The 21,457-nt window shown below is 38.2% G+C and overlaps 1 protein-coding gene across 14 annotated transcripts in view; it reads left to right on the forward strand.

The window, feature by feature from the left end:
• The window catches only part of LOC143776623 (protocadherin alpha-C2-like), a 513,355-nt gene extending 492,614 nt beyond the window's left edge, over positions 1 to 20,741 (forward strand). For all 14 annotated transcript variants that reach the window (XM_077266154.1, XM_077266142.1, XM_077266143.1 and 11 more), the window contains one exon: positions 15,687 to 20,741. In XM_077266154.1, the coding sequence (XP_077122269.1) occupies positions 15,687 to 15,882 (196 nt within the window). In that variant the 3' untranslated portion in view covers positions 15,883 to 20,741. The remainder of the gene's footprint in view (positions 1 to 15,686) is intronic.
• Positions 20,742 to 21,457: the final 716 nt, after the last annotated feature.

Genomic DNA, 21,457 nt, shown 5'->3' on the forward strand with positions numbered 1-21,457 from the left:
TTTTTATACTGATAACAAGTTTAAACAGGTGCCATTACTACAGGTAATGAGTGGAGGAAAGAGGAGACTCTTAAAGAAGAAGTTACAGGTCTGTGAGAGCCAGAAATCTTAATTGTTTGTTTCTGACCAAATACTTATTTTCCACCAGAATATGCAAATAAAATGATAAAAAAACAGACAATGTGATTTTCTGGATTTTTTTTCCTCAGTTTGTCTCCCATAGTTGAGGTCTACCTATGATGTAAATTACAGACGCCTCTCATCTTTTTAAGTGGTGGAACTTGCACTATTGCTGACTGACTAAATACTTTTTTGCCCCACTGTACCTGAGGAATACCTAGAGTTTCAGAATTCTAACTAAAGTAATCTTGCAGAAAATGGAAATCAATTAACCTAGCGGGCCTGCGAGGCCCCAGGTATGCGTTCTAGGGTTAAATAAAAAATAGTGGCATGCCGAGCCCAAATCACAGAGATTCGGTCACTATTCAAATATTTCTAGACCTAATTATAAATTTGTAAATGAAACTCCTACATTTTATTTAGCTCTGCAGTCATTATTCTATTCCATATTTAAAGAGGTTGTCCACTACTTTAACATTGATGACCTATCCGTAGGATAGGTCATCATCAATGTCTGTTCGATGGGGGTGCGATACCCAGAACCCAAGCCAAACAGCTGTTCTCAGAGATGTTCCATCTACTGATAGTGGCCGCAGCCAGGTATTGCACATCCACCCCTCTCTTTAACATGCTAAAACTGGTGAAAGGTTATCTTTAAAAGTAGCAACCATGGAATTGTACTTACAGCCATTTATACAGTTCAGATTACAACAACCAAAACAGAAATGCATACATACAAATCATATGACTGAACAACTGAACAATGAATTTGAAACATTTATATTAAATCCAACTCCTATTTGCTTACCACAAACAAAATTAAACACACTAAAAAACTGTCACGTTGTGACTGTATGTAAATATAAAAAGGGACCCTGCACTGTTCCTAGGGATGGAACCCTAACTATCCGTGCTCCCAAAGGTACCTCTAAAGGTGGGGAAGTATGGGCTACCAGCCTTACTATTCTCCTGTTATACCATAAGCTGCTCCCTCCCCCTTCCCAGGAGACCTGGGACAGAAGCCGTAGTGAATAAACACATAAGACCAACAGAGATAAAAGAAAGCAACTAACATACAAAAACACTCACCAAAGGGTAGAAAGTAGTGTTGAGCGATACCTTCCGATACTCAAAGGTATCGGTATCGGATGGTATTGGCCGATATCCCCAAAAAATCGGATATCGCCGATACCGATACCCGATACCAATGCAAGTCAATGGGACACAAGTATCGGAAGGTATCCTGGATGGTTCCCAGGGTCTGAAGGAGAGGAAACTCTCCTTCAGGCCCTGGGATCCATATTCATGTAAAAAATAAAGAATTAAAATAAAAAATATGGATATACTCACCCCTCCGGCGGCCCCTGGACCTTACCGATGTAACCGGCAGCCTCCGTTCCTAAGAATGAGGAGTGAAGGACCTTCGATGACGTCGCGGTTTGTGATTGGTCGCGTGACCGCTCACGCGACCAATCACAAGCCGCGACGTCATCGCAGGTCCTAAACTCACTGCATTCTTAGGAACGGAGGCTGCCGGTTACATCGGTAAGGTCCAGGGGGCCGCCGGAGGGGTGAGTATATCCATATTTTTTATTTTAATTCTTTATTTTTTACATGAATATGGATCTCAGGGCCTGAAGGAGAGTCTCCTCTCCTCCAGACCCTGGGAACCATACACTGGGAACTTCCAATTCTGATTTACGATATCACAAAAATATCGGAACTCGGTATCGGAATTCCGATACAGCAAATATCGGCCGATACCCGATACTTGCAGTATCGGAACGCTCAACACTAGTAGAAAGGTATATGGGGAAGGGTAGGAATGTGGTAACCAAATGGGAATAAAACAATGAGGAAAGCATACACCCAAACACAGCATGCATCAATCTCCTGCAGCAACAATGACCTCCAAGTCAGCACAGCGACTTCAAGGAGCTAGGAAACAAAACTTTCACTGGCAAGGAAAAGGAGATCTGGGCAGATTTTATAGAGAGAGGAAATGACCAGACCAGGAATAGCTGTGAGATGGAGCTGCAAGTTTCTAATCAGCATAGAAAGGGTTGTTAACCTCTTCAGCCCCAAAGTAAACAAAATCCATTTAATATGAAACACAAACACCTAGGCTAAATGGAAGATCTGTGATTCGCAATATGTTGTGATCTTCTAACCCCAGATATCCCAGGAGGACATGACGCACTCATGACAAAAACAAAGATATACAAATTAGAGATGATTGAATTTGCAGATATTCAACTTCAACAGATCTCAAATTTCTTGAGAGAAATTCAATTTGAATTGCAAGTTATTTGATGCGAATTGAATGTTCCTTATTATGCATTAGTGTCCTCTTCACTTTGGACCAGGTCTTCTGGGGCTCTGACACTACTTCACACCGTATCGTCATGACACATGTCATGATGTCACATGACAATTTATATTGCCTGAGGCTTAGTCCGCTCCTCCATTAGATGCACATCATGATTTCATAATGTGCACCATGATGGCATGATGCACAGGTAAATCAGTAACCTACATAAACCAGACAGGTGAAGGCCAAACGAAGAGGCACAGATGGGCGTACCTAGACATCATGTGGGTCCACAGCAGAAGTTCTTATTGTCTCCTCCCCCCCTCCCACTGCTCTAAAAAGAATACAAAAATTCAGCAGGGTAACAGAAGAGAAGAGCATGTCCCACAATTTTGCAGCCTTTACAAAGCAATTTTGGCCCATTGAAGCCCTTTAGTGTGCTCACGTATTAAGATACCCCTTTCATGCCCCCATAAAGTATGATGCCAACAAAAGTGCCCCCCAAACACAGTATGATGCCCGCACAGTGAATTTCTCCACATTACCTTCCATTCAGACAGTATGAGAAATCCAAGGTCCCCCCCAGACAAAGCATGATAGACCGACAGTGACCCAAACAGTTTAATGTCCCCACAGAAACTCCAACACAGTATGGTGGACCCCGCAGTTGTCCACAAATAAGAAGATGGCCACAACACAGTCCTCACACACAGTATGAGGCCCCCACAGCTCTCCACATACTATTATGGCCTACACACAGTATCATGGCCCTCCACACAGTATAATAGCCCTCCATACCGTGTAATGGCCCTCCATACTGTGTGTTGGGCTCCATACACCTCCACACAGTATCATGGCCCTCACATAACCCTCCACACAGGATAGCAGAATCTACACTACCTTTTACAATGCATAATTGCCCACAGACAGTAGAATTCCCTCACACAACCCACCAAACAGTATAATTGCCCCCAACATAGCCCTCCACAGAGCATAATGAAAATCACATAGCCCTACAAACATTATAATGGCCCTCACCATAGCACCCAAAGCACTATAATGGCCACTCCAAACAGTACAATGGCCCACCACAAAGCCCTCCAAGTAGTATAAAGCCCCCAACATAGCCCTCTAAGCAGTGGAATGACTATCCACATTGCCCTGCAAATAGTACAGTGGCCCCCACATGGCCCTCCAAGCTGTATAATGCCATCTCCACATAGCCCTCTAAACAATACAATGATCCTCAAAATATTTGATTTAAAAAAATAGTATTTCTGACAGATCAGTCACAACTATAACATTACATTTGTCTGGAAGCTAATTCCCCCATGATGTCCTGATGAAATGATACTTACTGCATGCAGAAATTGTGAAGCAATGAGTTATATTATAGTTAATTACATCCTATGTACTTATATTGATTTTAGGTCCCATTGCATAGCACTTAATTATTTTAATGATTAGTTGAAGTGATACATCTGTGTTTTATCAGCTCCTGCATGTTAAATAATTACAGGTTCCATTTTATCTGGGAGTGAATCAATAGTTAAAGAAATTTTGAATTAGCTCTTCTGGATTTTTCTCTGACTGTAGAATTTCCTTATTAGATGGTAATATAATTATTTGTGCCTCTGAAAATATATTATCTCCATCTGTAATATTCTGCACACAATAAGCATCTTTTTAAATAGTTGGAAGGAGAACAACTGCAATTTGGTTATGATGATATTACTGAAAAATAAAGCCACCATTTGGCAAATATAATTATCATAGTATTTTTAATATAATTCTGATTTCATATGGTCCCTAATTACAAAAATATCCCCAAAATTAATAAAATACTAGCACTTATTTCCTGAACTGAGAATTGTCTTACTGTTATTGACTACGGTCACATAACTTGATTTTCGTTCTGAGTGTTGTATTAGGAAAAAACTGACAGCACTAGGACCAATGTTCATCAAATCTGTTCAGATGACCATTTTTTTTGCACAGACTGAATGTCTGCATGAAAAAAAATTGCATTATGCATTAGTCTCTTCCATATTTCGGATGCGATTCGCTCATTCAAGTCTATGGGTGCACAAAACAAAAATTGGATCCTATACGGAGCAACTGTATAGTATATGATTTCAACAGATTCTTTGCGGTTCCTAACAGCTTGAGTTTGTAAATTTTATTCACTGCATAAAAAATAAAAACAAACGGATGACATTACAGATGAAAATTCGGCCATTTTTGTGGGATGAAAATTGGATTTTTTTATACGCTCATATGAATTTAGCTATTCTGTAATGTTTTAATGGAGTTTATCTGAAAGTGAATGCTCTGACTTGGCTTCAGTTTGCCTCTGTGCTGACAAACTAAATGGTTTGGGCACCTGAGAAGATCCCATTTTGACTATGTTATAATCCTTACACAGACAATACATAAAAAGATTAACCAAGAACACTTAGTGGAAAACATACCAGTCAGTAGTATCATATCAAAAATCCAGATATTGAATTAATAGTCCAGTAATGATAAGACTGGGTAGGACCATAACGGACTAACTGCATATTCATTAAGAACAAAATCTACAGAAAAACGCAGTCATAAGTCCAAAATATAGGAATATACAAAACATTATTTATATTTATTTTATATATGGATGGTTACTATGTTACTACCTTTTTACCTCTACACCTCTATTTATGTTGCACCTGCATTTGTTTGTAGGTACTACTTCTCTTCATTATATGTTGAAAGATGTGACCTATGTCCCTATTTTAGCCAGTATTCGTTGTATCCTTTTTTATTTTATTTTTCCTCATGTTTCCTCTGCAGGATCGTGGCTGGGTGATATATGTGTATATTTGTATCTCCGTCAAGATGGCTGTAATATGCGGCTGACATATGTTCACTTATGGTCTACAATAAGATGGCCGCGGTTTACCGATTGCGCATGCCCGGGTACATTTGACACCAATATGGTGGCACAGTTCCATCTGCGCATGTTTTCCTGTGCCTTTACCAAGATGGCGGCCCGGTTACTTCATCATGCATAACACGTATGTCATTTCCGGCCCTGGACACCGCGGTGCCGCTGACCTAGGATCACATGGGGCCCCTGTGTTTCCGGGTTATGCGGCCGTGCGGGCCAGTGATTGCTAATTACAATACTGGGTTCAAATGCTTCTGGTTGAGTGAGTATAAATTTTAATCCAGCTGAACATTGACACACCCCTTGAGAAAGGCATTCGGAAAAACGCGCGTCGGGGGGGACAGACGCTCGGTGCATACACATCTCTGTTACTTAACCATTGGTATGTATATACTTTTTTTGTTGGTAACTTAGGCTGGCATTGCAGTTGACTATGGATATTTGCTTCTTTTGATATATATTACATATAAATGCTGCCATGATTTATTTTGTATGATATATTTGTGTGCACCTTGCCCTGTCCAATCATACGTGCTGTGGATGGCACGGGGGGATTTCCCATGTTTGCTGCTTTTATACCTGTCATGATTCAATAAAGTTTTTTTGTATATTTCTATATTTTGGACTTATGACTGCGTTTTTCTGTAGATTTTGTTCATAATAAAAAGATTAAGCTATCCACCGTAATAAAAATTTTCACATTATAAAATATCACATCAAGGTTTACCTAAATTTAAAGGTCCTTGGGAAGGAGTTTTGATGCTGTACCCCACCTTTGTTCAAAAGTTCTGTCCCCGGTAATAAAGAGTGCATAATATGCAAACTTTCCATTCGACCAACTGGGTGTATACCACATAATTTATTTTTCTGTGGGGATTTGTTTTTTTCCTCTATGACATTGATCAACCATAACACGTTCATGTTATAAGAGGGGAAAAAACAACAGAGAAGCACATAGTTTCTCCCTTGCTCAACACTTTCTTGTGAGCACTCCACAGTTGGCATGTCCCTTCCTGCTATTGGAGTGATGATCACAGAAGGATAGCAATGTAGTGCATTACCCGAAACATAGTTTATTATTAGAAAACATATGTGGCACTCATCAACTGTGTTGTCAAAGTCCTTTATTCCATCTGAAGGCTACAGGACATTAAAAGTGACCTGCAGGATACAGAGGCATGCAGGGAGAGAGGAGGTGGACGATGGCCATTTCGCGTGTCAGTGCTTCAGCTGGTTCAGAAACATAGTTGAGACTGCTCCAGCTCTCCAGCACTGATGATCTCCTCAGCTCCATCGCTCTCATAGCAGAAAGGGATTTGCCAACTGTGGAGTTTTCGGGGTGCTTACACGAGACACACCTAATCTCAGGAGAACAAGCTGAGCCAGGCTGCAGCTGTAATCTCTATGGGCGTTTGCTTTTTCCCCTCTATGACACAACCATGTTCTGATTGGCCAGCATCATAACGGAAAAAAAACAAAGCTCTATAGTACATTCCCAGTTGGTTAAACGGGAAATTTATATACTGGGCTCTCTTCATTAATGGAAGGTGTAACTTCGGAATGGTGACACAGAAAAAAAAAGAAACACTGTTCCAAAATGAGAAGAGGACCTACTCAGTTTAAATAAAGAAATCCAGTAAAACTTTTCCTGTTAGAAAGCAGATCAATATCTTATTATACATATTGTTATTTGGTGGCTTTGCCATCGATTCCTTTTTCTTTTTCTTAACATTAATATATATATAATATAGTGTTGGCTTCCAAGCAGAAGTTTCCTGAAGAATGGACCGATCACTTCATTTCACCACATCACAACTTTCGAAGCCTGAAGTGATTAAAAGAATTCACAAAAGATGGAATATATGCATAGCAAGTCAGTCTGACATTGCTGTGCATAGATTCATTCTTTTTAACATTTATCGAATGTTTTTTCCTGGTGGAATCCGCCTGAAAAAGACGCCATGTGCACATAACCTAAATATGCTAAAGTAATGTATAGTGCACCACACCTAAAATGCAGGAGTTTTATAAAACTGGCCACAATTTTGTGACAATCCAAGTAGAAACTGTTCTAGAACTGTGTGACATAGCCTTATTCCTTTATCCAGAGATATTTTTTTTTTTTTTAAAGTAGAGAAGATCAGTAGTTAAAATTAATGTTCATGTGGACCTTGAGGATTATATGTCTTGATCAGCACAAGAAATCTAGTAAAATAAGAAATCTTGACATATGAAGATTTCCATGCAGCAGAAAAAGTCATGCAATCAAGTAGATAATCATCTTATTATACAGTTTTTTTGTGTCTGTAATTTCTCTAATGGAGAATATGGCCCATGAGGATTATTCTAAATATAATACCGTCCTGAACTTGTGAACTGTGCAGGCAATGTTCAGACGCAGAGTACTAGAGCTGCTTAAGAATTCAGGTTTCCTTCCAGATCATTGCTTATCCTCTGTGTCTATCTTTTTTTAGAGTTAACTCTTGAAATGTTTGCGTTTCCAAATGCCTTTATGAAAAGCTTTTGCACTGCCTGTGCCAAGTCCACAGTAATCAGTGTTAGGGGCAAGGTCATGTTCTCAATCGCCTTGTCGGATGAGGATGATGTTGCTAAATGAGGCGACATAATGATAACCGGAGGACAGGCTTATTAGACAACATTGCATTCATTCGTTTGATGTTTATCATGAGCGTTAATGTGTAACTTAGGTCATTTACAAGCTTTTTCTGAATTTTTCTGTGTCTATGGTACTGTGATAGAAGCCATTTAGTAGAATCTGTTCATTGAGAAAAGCAATGACCGGAATTGTAAGCCTTGGTGAATGAATGGAGGGTGGGGCGGCTTTTCTCTGTATGCCATTCTCCCTGTACAGTGCAGCAGAGAAAGCCTGCATGACAGATAGACACCATCAGACAAACATTTCATGTTAAATCACAAAATAATACATATTTTGTAATGCAGCTAAAAAGTAAACCTTTAATCCTTTCTAGATTGTATTTTGTTACCATTAGTGGATAATCTGAATGGGGAAGATAAAAAAAAGCAAAGAGTGCTGTTGTCACAGCGAGAATTCATATGGAAAGGGCATACTAAAAATAGACAACCCTGCATCTGTTCTCTATGTGTAGATCTAATGAATGAATACATTAAGAACCGGACGCATTCCAAATAATTACAGGGAAATCTAGCCTGTGTGTAATTGTACCAGGAACATCAGGAAATAACAGTTTTTTTCTGCTTTAGGTTCATGTCAAATTCTCAGCTTTTTTGTTGTTTAAATTGCAAGTATTCAGAAATATGCAACTATTTAGCCAAGGATTGAAAGAAGGGAGAAGTCTCTATTTTTCCACGTATAAATCATTCCTGGCATTGGCTTCAAAATCTGCATTAAAAAGATTGAATGTGCAAACATACCCTTAAGATAGGTAAATGACTTGTCTTGTAGTACAATATGGTAACCTAACCCTAAAGGAATAATAAAAATTGAGAGTCCTCAGTAGTTGATACCTTTTAATGGCAAACTGTATGGGTGATGACAAATTGTAAGCTTTTGAGACTACTTAGGTCTCTTCATCAGGCATATCTGAAGAGTGGATCCAGTTGGATAAAACCCATTAGGTGGGCTGCGCTTCTAGGGTAAACTGATTCTTGAACAATAATGGTAAGAGCTATTAATTTACAGCACATTTCAACGCTGTACTGGCGTCTTCATCAAGTGAGAGAAAAATCTTTTTATCATCGTTGGTAAAGAATTGGTTTACTCCGGTAGCGAGCCACCAACCACAGGCTAGCAGTAGCTGTTTTTCTTCATGCCTACATAGGAGTAGTGCCTGTCACAACTCAACTAGGGGATTGTAACCAGCATTTACCCTTTCTCTCTCCATAGAGTATCACCATAGTACATGCTCTACCACATCTAGATATTTGTTCAATATTTGAAGAAACCATGAACAAACGCAAGAGCAGCCTAATACAGATCCATCAAAGTAAAGGGAAAACATATACCATATAAGACAACAAACAATAAACCAGGAGTTACTTAGGTTCTAAAAGAGTGATAATTAGTGTTGAGCGATACCTTCCGATACTTGAAAGTATCGGTATCGGATAGCATCGGCCGATATTCGAAAAATATCGGATATCGCCGATACCGATACCCGATACCAATGCAAGTCAATGGGACACAAGTATCGGAAGGTATCCCTTATGGTTCCCAGGGTCTGAAGGAGAGGAAACTCTCCTTCAGGCCCTGGGATACATATTCATGTAAAAAATGAAAAATGTAAATATAAAAAGGGACCCTGCACTGTTCCTAGGGATGGAACCCTAACTATCCGTGCTCCCAAAGGTACCTCTAAAGGTGGGGAAGTATGGGCTACCAGCCTTACTATTCTCCTGTTATACCCTAAGCTGCTCCCTCCCCCTTCCCAGGAGACCTGGGACAGAAGCCGTAGTGAATAAACACATAAGACCAACAGAGATAAAAGAAAGCAACTAACATACAAAAACACTCACCAAAGGGTAGAAAGTAGTGTTGAGCGATACCTTCCGATACTCAAAGGTATCGGTATCGGATGGTATCGGCCGATATCCCCAAAAAATCGGATATCGCCGATACCGATACCCGATACCAATGCAAGTCAATGGGACACAAGTATCGGAAGGTATCCCTTATGGTTCCCAGGGTCTGAAGGAGAGGAAACTCTCCTTCAGGCCCTGGGATACATATTCATGTAAAAAATAAATAATAAAAATAAAAAATATGGATATACTCACCCCTCCGGCGGCCCCGGGACCTTAGCGATGTAACCGGCAGCCTCCGTTCCTAAGAATGCAGCGTGAAGGACCTTCGATGACGTCGCGGCTTGTGATTGGTCGCGTGACCGCTCATGTGACCGCTCATGCAACCAATCACAAGCCGCGACGTCATTGCAGGTCCTACACACTGCATTCTTAGGAACGGAGGCTGCTGGTTAACACCGCTAAGGTCCAGGGGCCGCCGGACGGGTGAGTATATCAATATTTTTTATTTTTATTATTTATTTTTTACATTAATATGGATCCCAGGGCCTGAAGGAGAGTCTCCTCTCCTCCAGACCCTGTGAACCATACACTGGGAACTTCCGATTTCCGATATCACAAAAATATCGGAACTCGGTATCGGAATTCCGATACCGCAAATATCGTCCGATACCCGATACTTAAGGGATCGGAATGCTCAACACTAGTGATAATACACTTCCCAAAATGTAATAAGATTCCAAGATTTTACTTCTATTCTTGTATATCCCACGTGTACAAAAGCTGTTGGAATTTCTGCTTCATGCTTAAAAAATATAGGATTTGTAACCCACAATGGCCTAGCGGCTTTGACGCTCTTTGAATACTAGAGGTGGTCTTTCATTTTACCCTTATTGTGCATACAATTGTTCATAGCCTAATTGCAGCTACTGTCTGAACACTGACGGCAGTGTCCATGTAGCCAATGCTTCTACCGGAGAGCAAATTCATGAAATAACCAAAGGAGCTTGCTTTTTCTATTGTGTTTAGGTTTTGTGCACACAGCGGTTTTCCGACCTTGGAGTACAAGTCTGCAATCACTCTGCACTGCGTGTTGTGAGGATTCTCTGGCAACGGGAGCAGGCATTCATGTGGCCATAAGTATGCGATTTGCATACTTCTGACCATATTTCGACTAGACTTTTCTGACCTCACTCAACACACTTGCATTGACTGAGGCCACGCACATCTCGTCGGCATGTGACCACATTTATGCAAATCGCATACTTGTGGTCACGTGCCCGTCGCTCCAGGTGCTAGCACAGGAAAATCTTCACAGCGCTTGTACTGTAGACTTGCACCATAAGGCCGGACAACCCTTTTTGAAGAAAGCAGCAGAATGGCAGTGTTTTTCAAGCCAAATCTGCTTCCAGAAAAATCTGGTGTTTTTTTTCATGAATCGACTTTGGTGTTTTTTTTGCTGTAGTTTTTGTGCCGCTGGCGTCTTTTCACTATATTTTAAACTATAACTAGCCAGCATCTTCCTGGCAGAAGTCACCCAAAGAATGATCATGTTACTTATTTTAACCACTTTATTGTTTCCGGACCCTGAGGTGGTTAAAAGAAGTAGCAAGAGATGGACCATGTGCACAGCAATGTTGTTTTTGTATTGCAATGCACTATGTTCATTTTTTTGACCAATTTTTCAGCGCTTTTGCAGTAGGGTTTCAGGCAGAATCCAACTGAAAAAGACATTGTCCGCATGTGAAATATTATTGATTATTGACTCACTATTACTCTCAATTCTGTACTGAGCACATTGCCTTTCGATGACATTACTTATGCTATTCCTGTATATTTAGCTCAGAGTAAAAGTTAACACCATATAGAGAACACGTGCTCTATGGGACATATACACTCACTGGCCACTTTATTAGGTACACCATGCTAGTAACGGGTTGGACCCCTTTTGCCTTCAGAACTGCCTCAATTCTTCGTGGCATAGATTCAACAAGGTGCTGGAAGCATTCCTCAGAGATTTTGGTCCATATTGACATGATGGCATCACACAGTTGCCGCAGATTTGTCGGCTGCACATCTCAAAGATGCTCCATACAAGGCAGGATGGATCCATGCTTTCATGTTGTTTACGCCAAATTCTGACCCTACCATCCGAATGTCGCAGCAGAAATCGAGACTCATCAGACCAAGCAACGTTTTTCCAATCTTCTGCTGTCCAATTTCGATGAGCTTGTACAAATTGTAGCCTCAGTTTCCTGTTCTTAGCTGAAAGGAGTGGTACCCGGTGTGGTCTTCTGCTGCTGTAGCCCATCTGCCTCAAAGTTCAACGCACTGTGCATTCAGAGATGCTCTTAGGCCTACCTTGGTTGTAACGGGTGGCGATTTGAGTCACTGTTGCCTTTCTATCAGCTCGAACCAGTCTGCCCATTCTCCTCTGACCTCTGGCATCAACAAGGCATTTCCGCCCACAGAACTGCCGCTCACTGGATTTTTTTTCTTTTTCGGACCATTCTCTGTAAACCCTAGAGATGGTTGTGCGTGAAAATCCCAGTAGATCAGCAGTTTCTGAAATACTCAGACCAGCCCTTCTGGCACCAACAACCATGCCACGTTCAAAGGCACTCAAATCACCTTTCTTCCCCATACTGATGCTCGGTTTGAACTGCAGGAGATTGTCTTGACCATGTCTACATGCCTAAATGCACTGAGTTGCCGCCATGTGATTGGCTGATTAGAAATTAAGTGTTAACAAGAAGTTGGACAGGTGTACCTAATAAAGTGGCCGGTGAGTGTATATATCTACGATATGGCAACGATCAGGAAAAAACTCAGGAAGGTACAACTGAGACTTATGTCCAAGCCATATGGCATTAGAGTCTTTACAGAGCCATAATATGGTAGTCTGAGCCCTAAAAGCATTGTCCTTTCCTATGAACCATCACAAGTTTATAGCACCTAGCCCTCGGGGATTTTATTGCAATCTATGTTAGGCTAATAAACTCCAGGCTTCATTAGTCCATAAAACCATTATGTTAATAATACACAAGTAAAAAAAAAAAGGTTGCTCAAAAGTGAAAACACATTTTAATATCAAACTTCTGTCTCCTTTTCATTTTCTGTAGACAGATAAGCCCTACCTATTAAATGTTATTACTCTTGGTATGACCTCAATAAGTTTTGACAGAGATTTTATTAGACCTTTAGAGAATCAGATGCATTGAAGCTACCAACAATGCTTCAAATGACAGATACAGATCTGCAATGTTCTGTGGTAAACCAGACAGAAGTTTAATTTCCTGAAAAGGCAGATAAAGCTGAGCTCATAAGCAAATCTGGTTAACTCTGTGTTGGATTAGGATTTGTAGTGTCCTCTTTTCAGTGCCTGAAAATATAACAGTTTACATGCCCTAATTTTGTAAATCATTATATAATAATATTAATTACAGAGGGTTGTGGTTGAAATGCTAGGACCATATGTCTGTGCTTTGACATGAACTAATCTATTTACCATGTAATTATGTTAGTTTCCTAACTAAAGAACCTAAAATAGAATTAATGCCAATTATCAAAGAAAAAAACAATAATTTATTATCTAGATATTTTTAGTATACTTTCCATATACTTTTGATTATATTCTATGATTCTATATTTCAGTGCACTACTAGGATTTGTGGATATCAGAAAGAGAGGTCCCTTGTGATTTATTTCTTCTACAAAAGAATGGCTCTCACTCTGATAGCCTAAATACTGTATACTGGTCTCACACGCACAAGTGTATAACATGGCCGAGTGGTATCTAATGTTTTATACTATTTATATAAATATGTTATACTATGGGGCAATGCAGATCTGCCTGAAAACAGCCATATACTGTATTTTTTTGGCTATAATAAGCACCTCATGAGTAGACAGGAGAAAATAGAAAAACTTTTTTCCTATTATTTAGAACTTCCTTGGTGGCGTAACGTGGAGGGGTTATTATCATTAATTTTAATGTACTAGGATATACTATGGAGGTAATAAATATAATGTTAGTGATTCTCTGCAGTGTGTGTATTATACACACACACAGCTTTGCTACATATGCACATATAGACATACACACAGCTCTGCTACATACAGTATGCACATACAGTATAGACACACAGCTCTGCTATGTATGCACATATAGACACATGCAACCCTGCTACACATGCACATATAGACACATGCAGCTCTGCTACATATACACATACAGACACACATAGCTATGCTACATATGCACATATAGACATACACAGCCCTGCTACATGCATATATAGACACATAGCTCTGCTGTATACACAAATAGACACACACAGCAATGCTAAATGCAAACTACATGCACATACAGACACACACAGCACTGCTACATATGCACATATAGACACACACAACTATGCTACATGTATATATAGACTCAGCTGTTACATGCATACTACATGCACATATAGACACACACAGATATGCTAAATGCAAACTACATGCACATGTAGACACACACTGCTCTGCTACATGCACATTTGCACACACACAATATACATTTTGAGGTCTTGTTATCATGGTTACGACACTAGCAACTAACTAGCTGTCACTATATCAGTGGTCATACAATGGATACCTAAGGTCCTGCAATGCCTGCATATGAAGGAAGATACATAGCGAATGAGAAAAACTATACATTCCTAATTGGAGGTATTTGCTAATATTGTTATTTTTACATCTACTGCATATTGGCATAGGATCTGGGAGATTAAAAATCCCCCTTTAAGGAGTTTTCTGGTCATGCGATCACTCACATGACCTGGAAGGTCCTGAAACTGGTCAGGAGGAAGGTCTGTCCACTGCTCAGCTTGTGCAGCCTCTGTTCAGGTCCCGGTGGCTTCCTCTCCTGCTCTCCACCAATCACATAGATCAGTGCGTGGCAGGAGGAGAGACAGCAGCTCTCTTTGTGATCGGAAAGGACAAGGTGCCTGAAACCCCAATCAAAATTCTCCTAATCTGTGTACAGCTAGGAATGGAGTGTACAAAATAAAAAACTAATACCTTGCAACTCCCCTGTCCCACCTCCTCAGTCCCCTATCAGGTTATGTGCAACTTTCTCAGGCCTCTTATTTACTGCATGTCAGGTGAGGGAAAGCTGCGTGGGGGACCAGATGGGGGAATACAGCAGTGGAAGAGGTGAACGACAAGGTGATTATTATTGTTTTTTATTTGTATTACTATATATTTATTATGTTCTGGGGTCTGTAGAGAGAGATCCCAGAGAATAATAAAGTATATTAGATTTCCATTGAATAAAGTTGATGCAAATCAAATTTCCTGACCAAATTTAAATGAATTGCTTATTTTGAATTTTGTCAGATTCGCTCATCATCAATTTTACATCTGCTAAATCTGCTAACTGGTAATATAATGTCTATAAAGATCAAATGTTTTTATAATTGTTATTTTTAATGGCCTTCAGCCTGATCTTGATCCATGACATCTTGATGGATGAACTGTAGGAAGATCAATCTTGTGCAAGTCTAGATAGGTCCACTAGGATCTTCTCCGCCATTATCTTGATAGTATCAAAAATGTTATTATATTATGTCAATATTGTTCAAAATGATCCAAATAATTCTTAAAACTTATAAGTATTTGTTCACTGTGTCTCACTAAGAAGGTAAACTAGTTTTAGTCTAGGATTTTTTGGCTTTGTCTAAAGTTGTGTAAAGTTATACCTGTATATACCCTGTATGCTTACATGATTATATTAAATAAAACTTACATATTTAACTTTTGCAGAACCAGAAGGAGGAGAAGTGTCTCCCCCTGTAGGAGCTGGTGTGAATTGCAACAGCTGGACCTTCAAATATGGACCTGGCAATCAAAAACAACCAGTACCACCAATACCACCAGATTTTCCGGAGAATTTTATTATCCCAGGATCCCCAGCCATCATTTCGATCCGCCAGGATCAACCTTCAGCTCAAGGTCATAAAAGTAACTTTATAACCTTTGGCAAAAAAGAAGAAACTAAGAAGAAAAAGAAGAAGAAGAAGGGAAACAAGAACCAAGAGAAAGGAAATAATCCGACCGACAACAATGATCAATGAAAGGAGATCGAAGCCAATTATAATCCCATTTTTGTAAGAAATAATGTAGCAACAAAGTTAAATTTCTTCCTATTGTTAATGCACCTTCCTAAGAACAAAAAGACTGCAACATTCAAGCCTGAAAATCTATACATATATGTCTATATTATTTACCAGATTATGTCTTAAAGCTTTATTATGTCAAATGTTTAACCATATGACACTCAGCTGTTGTCTCTCACATCCAAAGAACACAGTGGCAGTTTGTGCATATATTATAGTAAGTGACTGTTAAGGCCGACGTCTCTGTAAATAGTTACCGTGTATTGTACAGAAAATGCATTATATCCTGTTAGTCATGAAATAACATGACAGTGTACATTTCAGCCGTATGAAAGAAGTAACTTCTGGGCAGAAATGGAATAAAACAGAGAGGAATCACTAGGTAAATAGGCCAATAAAATTCATATCATTTCAAATATTACAGATAAGGAGATTGTCTAAATTTTCACTATTGTACATTAAAACTCTTGATCAGAAATGCCATCATTTACATTATTATCCTCATTATATTTAAAAACAAACTTTGAAAAAAAGTGAAAATAGAAATGCCATCATTTACATTATTATCCTCATTATATTTAAAAACAAACTTTGAAAAAAAGTGAAAATATTAAATTTAAAGGAATTCCTCAGGAATCAATATAGTTAGTCTACTACCATATATGTGTGTTTGCCTATGAAAAAAAATCTGTATATAGAAATTTCCTGAAATTTAAAAAAGGGCAAATTATAATAAGATAAAAAGAAAAAAAGTAAAAAAAAATAAATAAAAAAACTTAAACAACTGTAACTATTTAGACATAATGAGATATTAGTACTTAGCTTACATTTTAATAGCCTTTTGAACAATACATTAGAAGGCTGGTGCCAAATAATATCTTACAATGTGGAGTGGGATGCAGATTGCTTGATGCATTTTGAGTCAATTTAACAATTTTTTGACAACTGAGTAATGCTCTGTTCGCATCCTGCTGTTTTTAAAGTTTAGTACAGATTTAAAAGAATACTTCCAATGTAAAGATTAAATGTTTAGAACTGGTATATACAACTGTATGCCTCGCAGTCACCAATTAACTTTGTTTCAAAACGATAAGGGAAACAGGTTGAGTAACAAGTGCTGACCCCTGATGACGATTTGTTAGAGTGTGGTGATAGAAGATGTGTGCTTCTATCACTCACCCTTCTTCTATCACCGCCCCCTGGTGACATCTTTTTTCACAGCTAGAAGCTATAGCTTGCGGGTACAGAAGCAGAGTGTCAGTATCTTGGTCACTTCTCTTGCAACCTCTATCAGTGCCATGAATTCAGAACATCTTCAGAGAGTGGCAATGAAACAAATAAATGACCATAGTGCCGCCCCTTCATGACATCCTTTTTTCAGGTGGGATGATAAATGCTGTGGGAAAATGAATGTAGCCACAGCCTCCTGATGGCTCATCATTTGAGACCCTCCTCAAACAAAACATCAAAGCAAATTACAAAAGTGGTTAAGGTATAAAAATAGATATTTATATTAGACTTTTTAGGTCTCAAACCTCCCCTTAAGGCCCCATACTCATTAAATAACAGTTAGCTGAAATGACTGATTTCCATTATAATGTGCAATTGTCGTCTGTTTTGGTGAAACCAACCCATGCCGAACTACAAACGATTATTATCATTCAAAACACCAATCGGGATGCCAGATTTGTAAACATTTGTTGCATCATTGGCCAACAAACGTCCAACTTGAACGATGCTATCTGAGATTCTTCTGACATTTTTATGACCAATTATTCAACACCTAGTTTTGGTATTATGTATACGAGCATCTTTAGTATCCTATATAATATCTTTGGAGTATTTTCTTACCTACAACCTAAATAAATTGCGATACAACTGAACAAAGCATTATTGGGAATGTTAAACTGCTGGTGCACCATTGTCAATTTCTGTTGACTATGTTGTCACAATCATTATGTAAATCAAAGCATTGTAATGCTGTATTCCAAATAATGTATGTGACAAAAAATGGAATTTAATCTTCAAAATACATTGTACTATATATTGGTATTATATAAAATTAGGTTTTGCATTAATTAATAAAAAATATTTAAGGTAAGGCAGCAAACAATGTTAAAAAGTTACCACTGATTCTCAAAATTTTTGCAAATTCATAAAAAACAATAGTGTACAATCATTTGTACAGAAGTAGATCTCTACGACTTCCATGCAATAATTGTTATGTTTTAACTACAACAATTGCAAATCAGTGGCATACCATGCACTTTCCATCTTGTTATAAACACATTTAGGGCTCGTTGAGATGACCGTACTTTCGGTCCAGGTGTGACCCAACAAAAGATCGGATCGCACTTAGACCAGTTGTATTCTATGGGTCCATTCACATGTCCGATATTTTTTCCTAGACTAAATTTGACTAAGTAAAAAATAGCAACATCCACAATTTTCATCCTTAAATTGATTGCACTTGGCCATGCCATGGAAATCGTGAGACTACACTTTGTTGTCATCTGAGTACGGTCCGATTTCCACGGAATGACAGAATGGAAGAGATAGAGATAGAGATTTTTTTTCCATCTTCTCCTCATCTGAGAAAATCGGACCCCACTCTGATCAGAGTGTGATTGGCATATTCTGACCTATTTTCTCAGTTGAGAAAAAAATCAGTCATATGACCCTAGCCTTATGTCAAGAAATTAAAAGAAATAAAAATGCAAATGTATAAATAAATCACCATTTGCAATACATCTATTTGCTATAGAAGACTGTCCTCAGTTAGGCACGTTGAGGTAGTTAAATCCAGTTACATTGCTTTTGTTACCTTTTTCTTTTAAATGATTCAAAAGTAATTTAACAATTTGAGTAGTCTTTTTTTTAAATAATTTTTAACTAATTTTCTATTTTTGATTTTTATAATTTATTACACTTTCTAAGTACATTATGGAATTTATAAAATTCAAAATGTATATTGCAATCTATCATAAAGGGAAACTATCGCTAAGTTTTTGGAAACCCATCTGTAGGCAGCATTAGACAATGATTCCAGCGATCTATCACTTACCGGGCCACGCTTTGGATAAAATTAATTTTATCTAGAAACATCTACCAGTGCTCTGAATACTGAGCCCAGTATATCTCCACCCACGCCTCTGATTGGCAGCTTTCTGTCTACAAGGTGCATAGGCAGAAAGCTGCCAATCAGAAGTGGGAGCGAGGTAATACAGAGCTCATGAATATAGAGGACTATATGGCAGCAGGTTTACTAGTGCTCTAGTAATAATATACTGCAGATAAAGCTGTGATTTTATTAAAACTACAGACAGCAGCCCAGTAAGTGACGTGTCACTGGAATAAAATCCTCTCTTTCTACTTTATGCGACTCTCAAATTAGTTGGCAGAAACCTGGTGACAGATTAGCCTTACATTTTAATTTACTTAATTGGTTTCTATAGTTCTATTATTTGTAACATGTAAAGATTGCATTAAAGAAAAGAATAAGAAATTGCATCAGATATGGCCGTCAGGTGCTACAGGGCTTCTATAAAGAATTGGAATTTGTGTCCCTTTCTGGCATATGTAAAGCAAATGAAAAAAAAAAAAAATAACTGGGCAACACATTTAGGAACTAAAAACTTGTAAAATACAGATAAGATTCTGGAAAATAACATAAGTATAAAGATTAACATGTGGTGCTAACTTCATTAGTGGCGGGCATTTTTGATTAAATGTTTTTGCCAATATAGACACCAATTTTTAGACCATACAAACCACAAACAAGAAGATAAATAACCATAGGCACCTGTAACATTTACATTAACTGTACTGTATATTAAAGCCTCTCTCTTACCTTAGATGACTTAAGATAATTAATGTTTGTGAATTCGCCATGTTGCTAGTTACTACTTATTGATATGTAAAACTTGATGTAGACCTTGTGCTGTACTTTAAAAAAAATAAAATAATACAAAAATGTGAGAGGATATGCACAGAAAGAAAATAATTTCCTTCGATAAGGAGATTTTTTTTTCAACTAAAACTTTTGTACAATATGCTGTATATTTGTGAATGATATAAATAGGTCTTTTATGAAGGCCGGCTTGTTTTTCAGTGACACTTTCACAATAATCACAGAGTTTGCTAAATCATGTATATTGTATTGTTCACTCAGCACCACTTGACTTCTTTCTGATCACCACGTGGCCAAACATTGCATGTGTTAATGATATACAAAAAAAAAACAGCTTACTGTAAATCTGCACACTTACACTAATATCTCTGGAAACTTAACTTTACTGCAAACTTTCCAACATATGAAGATGTCACATATATACTTACAGATGACATAATCTGTATATATTGATATTATTTTGTGGGTTGCTGCATCTCACGAATGGGTTTTGGTTTCATTTTTGCCTTTCTTAGAAAAGTACATGAACTGCCAAGTGTATCACACTGCAAATAAAAACAAATGCTCCTATGCTCCTAAGAAAGTCCAACATATATTTATTCTGTGCTTGTGTATGTGAATGCAAAATGCTACTATCAGTTATAGCTGACCTTAACTGTTGAATGTAAATCCATATATTTATTTCTTTTTGTACACTTGTGAAAAGGTGAAGTAGTGTTGATTTTTAATTAACTGATGTTCATCTTTTTGATTTCAAATTACACAATAAAATCTTTCTTATTTCAAAAACTGTTCGGTGGTCCCTTCTTTTGTGCTTTATTCATAGACACAATGAAAATAAATATCAAAAGAACGTTGCTGTCATATTATGAATCTGTATGTATATTTATAAGGTTTTAAAGAATACCTGTCACCATAACTCAGGAATTACTTTGCTCAGCTCAGGAACGACTTTGTTCAGCATTTGATTGAAAATTGTTACTGAAGTTCTTCCATGGATAGATTTGCAGATCTTTACTAGGCAAGTCAGAATTTCTTAAGTAGGGAGTGATGTCACATTACTTAAGTTGACTGCAGGAAAGAACACCATCTGACTCTACCTGACATTCAATCCATCCCTTACGAACTTCACCATTGCCAGGGTTGAAGTGGCATATACAGTACCTTAGAAAGTGAGACCGGTCCTTAAAGAAACTCACTCTTTTTCCCCCATTCACACAAAATAGATTACACCCCTCCCTTATCCTATACATTTAAATCATTAGAAAAAAATTAATATGTATTATACAAAATTACAAGGTTTCAGGGTTTTAGGTTAGGTTTTGATCCTTTTTCGGCGATTATATTCGTGCAGTTCTGTCTGGTTCTACTGTATCTGATTGGCCAGTCTCTTCACTCTCCGGTACACTAAGCCCAATCCCAGGTACATAACAATATCCAGAATCAGAAGGACTATCACTGGATGGATAAAGTGGCGGAACAATGATGTGGCCTTCGGGCTGTAGCCA

Source organism: Ranitomeya variabilis, chromosome 5 (assembly GCF_051348905.1).
Source record: "Ranitomeya variabilis isolate aRanVar5 chromosome 5, aRanVar5.hap1, whole genome shotgun sequence".
NCBI classification, from domain to species: Eukaryota; Metazoa; Chordata; class Amphibia; order Anura; family Dendrobatidae; genus Ranitomeya; species Ranitomeya variabilis.